This window comes from Bidens hawaiensis, unplaced genomic scaffold (assembly GCF_021521415.1).
Source record: "Bidens hawaiensis isolate Kalapana, Puna unplaced genomic scaffold, B.hawaiensis_p1.1 tig00013027_1, whole genome shotgun sequence".
NCBI classification, from domain to species: domain Eukaryota; kingdom Viridiplantae; phylum Streptophyta; class Magnoliopsida; order Asterales; family Asteraceae; genus Bidens; species Bidens hawaiensis.
The window spans coordinates 205,568-210,082 of record NW_027492096.1 but is presented as its reverse complement, the minus strand read 5'-3'; the positions used below and the strand labels follow the sequence as shown (position 1 = coordinate 210,082).

Below are 4,515 nucleotides of genomic sequence, written 5' to 3'. Positions count from 1 at the left end.
ATATATATATATATATTTACTAGCTCGATCCATTTTGTTTGGTATTTGGATTTTTTGACAATGGGGATTTATGGTTGTAAACTTTCTTTTATTTTTGTTTTATTTATGTTCATTAGTGGTGCATCATCTTCATAATTTGGTTCAACACTTAGTAATCTACCAAAATAGAATACAGAGCATTAGCAAATGCAACATCTGAAGTAACTTGGTTCAACACTTGGTAATATCTTGTCACAGTCATCGACTTTATACAGTGACAATATCAGTGCAACCTATATACACTAATCCGTCAATCAATCTGATATGAAACATATTGCTAATTTGGACTATCATTTTGTCCGGGAAAAAGTTGTAGATGGTTCCTTGTGAGTTTTTCACATCAACTCCATTGATCAACTTGTCGATGCTCTCACAAAGCCTCTTCGTCTTTGATCCAAGATTGGAGCCTCCGACAGATAATATCCTCATATTGCAGGGCATATTGATCAAGAGATAATGCTTTCAATCAATGATGTGCATCCTAGTTTCAATCAATGTGAGTAAGGTATAGGTCCTGCATTTATAACTCTAGGTTGTACGCTCAAATTAAATATTTTTAAGTAAATTTTATTTAATAATGCTTAACATATAGACTTATAAGAGATTGAATAATTGATAATATAGTTTATACCGATAATGTAGAGAGTTTGTAGTTGAGGTGCCAATACAATATATATTCAGAAAGATTATATATGTGTGATATGCAAATCTGGTCAATGATTTTTCTAATATTAGAACCATACCTTGAATCAATATCTATTTTTCTGAAACTACGTCCATTTAAAGTTGTAAATAGTTGTATTAATTGTATGCGAAAAATATATTTCTAGTTCAATGGCATGTAAGTGATAGTTAAGACCCGGGATCTTAATGTCTTAAGCTCGAAACCAGACTCAAAAGGGTTTCTCTACGGTGGTGGTTTCCTCCTTGATAGTGTTCTTGGTGAGCAAGGCCTAAAGCATCAAAATCAGTATGGACATGTGACATCTCATTTAAGAAAGGCTCAACTGGTATTGGGGTGGTTTCAAACGTTGTTCAAGAAAAAAATTATATTTTTGTAATTTATATATAAATATTTATAAAATAAATACATTAAATTAAACGAGCTGGAACGAGCGTTTAACAAATCAAGCTCGAGCTTGGATTTTCAAGTTGTGAAAATAAACGAGCTGAGCCCAGCTCGGTTCATGAACAACCCTACTCTGAAGTTCTCAAAACATTCATACATGTGTCTGTACTTGAGCTTGCTAATGTTCTAAACTGTATGCCATTAGCTACATAGTAACATAGTAACATTCAGAAATACGTCTTAAGTTGCATTCATCAATGCAAGGTCCTTGTCTAGTTGTCTGTTACTATGACACGTGGCAACATGCACCTGTCAAACGTTGTTCTAAGGTTCGTTAAAACCCACGTGAAGTTGTCCTCATTTCCGTTGGATATAAAAAGACAAGCCTAGCATAAGCGCCTTCCGTGTTGACGTTACACCAACGTACAAACTGTAAGTCCTATATGTTTGTTTTGCATGTCATGTCTATTATCAACACAAAGGACACACCATATCATATACGGAAAACGACGAAGGCAGAATAAATCCTCCATGGCATTAGTGCGTGAATTTGTGTGAACGTAATGAATATTAACTTTTTCATGCAAGAAATATTGGAAGAGAATATTAAAAACAAAATGTCATGTAGGCATGATAACTTGTTATATAGTCAAAGAAAACCCAAGATTAGAAAAAAAAAATATATTTAGTGACTTGGAACAACAATGATATTTTGTAACTATCATGTATGTGAAGTTTTCCCTATTAATTTTACAAAACAGTCATCTTTAATTGATTTTTGAACCCCATAATCTCCCATCAATATGTTGTTCAAAACTCAAGAAGTCATCTTGTTACATATAAACCAAAGACAGAATCCATAAAATCATCTTGTTACATATATGCGCGCGCGTGTGTATGTTTTTCTTTAAATGATTAACAAAATAATATGTTTAACCTTGAAGGCCACAAACTAACACAAAATGAAGATAAACATTGTTAATCATATGGAGAATTCTTAATTGAAACATTACATATAGAGGCTAGAATCAGACAATCTTTGATATGGGATAGCAATGATTGGTTTTGTTTTCTTTAATGCAAAACCGAAAGTATCAGACATGTCAAGATCTTCACCCTTAGGCAAACTCCAGTCGAACGAGTGCAAGAGAGAAGCCAAAATATACATTTGCAACCTATTGGTCAATGCGATACCTGGACACGATCCTCTTCCCGATCCAAACGGGAAGAACTTCAAATTCTTTCCGGTGTAATCCCATTTGTTTGTGAGTACCTCATTCGACATGAACCTCTCGGGATTAAACTCCATTGGATTGTCCCAGTATTGAGGATTCCGATGGATTGATAAAATATTTAGGAAGGTGATACAACCCTTTGGAATTGTGTATCCACCTACCTCACAATCCTTGCTAGGCACTCGTGGGATAGTGATAGCAGCTGCAGGAGTCAACCGGTGTGTTTCCTTAATCGTTGCGTCTAAGTATTGTAGTTTTGGAAGATGTGATTCTTCGACCATGTTGTTTAGACCGACAATTTCTGCTAATTCTTCTTGAACCCTCTTCATTACTTTAGGATTTTTCATAATATTCGCCATCGCCCATTCTATAATTGTGGTCGTTGTTTCCATTCCTGCAACCATAAGGTCCTGATATGTGCACAAAGGTTAGTTATACTTGCAACAATTGTCTGTCATCATTGAGGAATATTGGGATTTAAACTATGTGTCGGTATATGCAGTGGCGAAGCTTGGACGAGTTCGTCGGGGGGCGGACTCAAAATGTATTAGAAAAACATAAACGAGGGGGGGCTCAAATTTTGGGCAGAAAACGAGTAAATTTACACTATGTATAAAATTTCCGGGCAACTGCGCAAAAAAACAGGGGGCACCTCTGGCCCTAGTGAAGCTTCGCCCTTAGGTATATTAAAGAAAGTAAAACCATATAAATCGTACCGTGATAAGTGATTTTACTTGCGTGATGCTAAGATCTTGTTTGTCCTTAAGATCTAATAAGATTTGTAAAAAGTCTTTCCTTCCTTCATCTCTAACTCCATTCTCTGAGTCAGATTTCATTCGATCTTCGATGATTCTTGAAAAAATTTGATCCAATTTCTTAAGTTCCTTCTTCATGTTCCTCTCAACACCTTGTAGATCAAACCAAGCAAGAATAGGGAAGTAATCAGACAAGTTTGGTTGTACCAAAGCCTTGCACATCCTCGACACCACCGATTGAAACTCGGCTCCAAGAACGACACCTGATTCACCCGCTTTATACACCGTGTTTCCCCAAGCCAGTCTTGACATGACATTGGCCACAATCAAGTGAGTAATCTCACTAACATTAACATTCGTCCCAATCTTACGATAAACATTGTTCATAGCTTTTCTAACTTCATCCTTTCGGAGAGAACTATGTGCATTAATACTCTTGTTGCTTAAGATCTCATGAGCAAAGATCTTGAGAAGGTTAAGCCTCACGTTGTTGTCCTCGGCGTAGATCAAATTTTGGCCTACGTAGCACATAACCGTTGCCGCAGTGGATTGGTCACGGTTAGCAAAAGTGTCTTCTTCATCATGAAGCACCTCATTGGCTAGCTCCGGGGAGTTTACCACCACGAGAAGCTTGCTTCCCACGTAGAACTTGAAGATGGTGCCGTAGGTGTCAGCCAAGGTGTTGAACTTGTTGTGTATATCCTGTCGAAGAAATGGAAGGTACCCGACTACTGGTAACGAATAGGGACCCGGTGGTAATGGTAACGATCGCTTAGAAGTCGAAAGGGTGAGTTTGTACCATATAACACCCAACATGATCACTAATGAAATGGTGGTCACAAGTGGTACCACCATAGTAAGTTCATCTTTGTTTTGTGTCATTTTAGGAGATGAAAAATGTGAGTACAATAGTTCAAGTCTAAGGCTGTGCATTTATAGTCAAGGTTGTATGTTTAAATAAAATATTTTAAGTAAAATTTTATTTAGTAATGCAAATATATAGACTTAAAGTTATTGTTTGATCATGATTGATAATATAGTTTATTCTGATAACGTAAAGAGTTTGTATTTGAGGTGCCAATGATATTATATTTAGAAAGATTATATAGGTGGGGATATGCAGATCTGGTCAATGGTTTTTCTAATATTAGAAGTGATTTAGAACTATGGCATAAATCAATATCTATTTTGGGAAAGAACGTGCATTTATAGTTGTAAATATTTGTATCAGATGTATGCTAAAGATTGTAGTTTGTCTTTTATATATAAATATGTGTAAAATAAAATAAATAAATAAATAACGAGTTGGCTCGAACGTTTCACGAATTGAGCTCGAGCTCGAATTTTCAAGTTGTCAAAATACACGAGTTGAGCATGAGCCAGTTCGTTTAACTGCATGCTCAATCCCGAGATCATC

At 36.0% G+C, this 4,515-nt stretch overlaps 1 protein-coding gene across 1 annotated transcript; it reads right to left on the bottom strand.

Moving 5' to 3' along the window:
* Positions 1–2,084: 2,084 nt before the first annotated feature.
* LOC143543089 (cytochrome P450 76C1-like) lies at positions 2,085–4,009 on the bottom strand. The gene is made up of 2 exons (XM_077035496.1): positions 3,060–4,009; positions 2,085–2,753 (listed from the first exon to the last, which is right to left on the bottom strand). The coding sequence occupies exons 1-2, from the start codon at positions 3,978–3,980 to the stop codon at positions 2,118–2,120; spliced, it is 1,557 nt and encodes a 518-aa protein (XP_076891611.1). The 5' UTR covers positions 3,981–4,009; the 3' UTR covers positions 2,085–2,117.
* Between the last annotated feature and the right edge of the window lie 506 nt (positions 4,010–4,515).

Excerpts from the sequence above, each read along its gene's own strand:
- LOC143543089 (XM_077035496.1), bottom strand. The coding sequence starts at position 3,980 with ATGACACAAAACAAAGATGAACTTACTATGGTGGTACCACTTGTGACC. Across the intron at positions 2,754-3,059 it reads AAGTAAAATCACTTATCACG|GACCTTATGGTTGCAGGAAT; the intron begins GTACGATTTATA and ends TGCACATATCAG.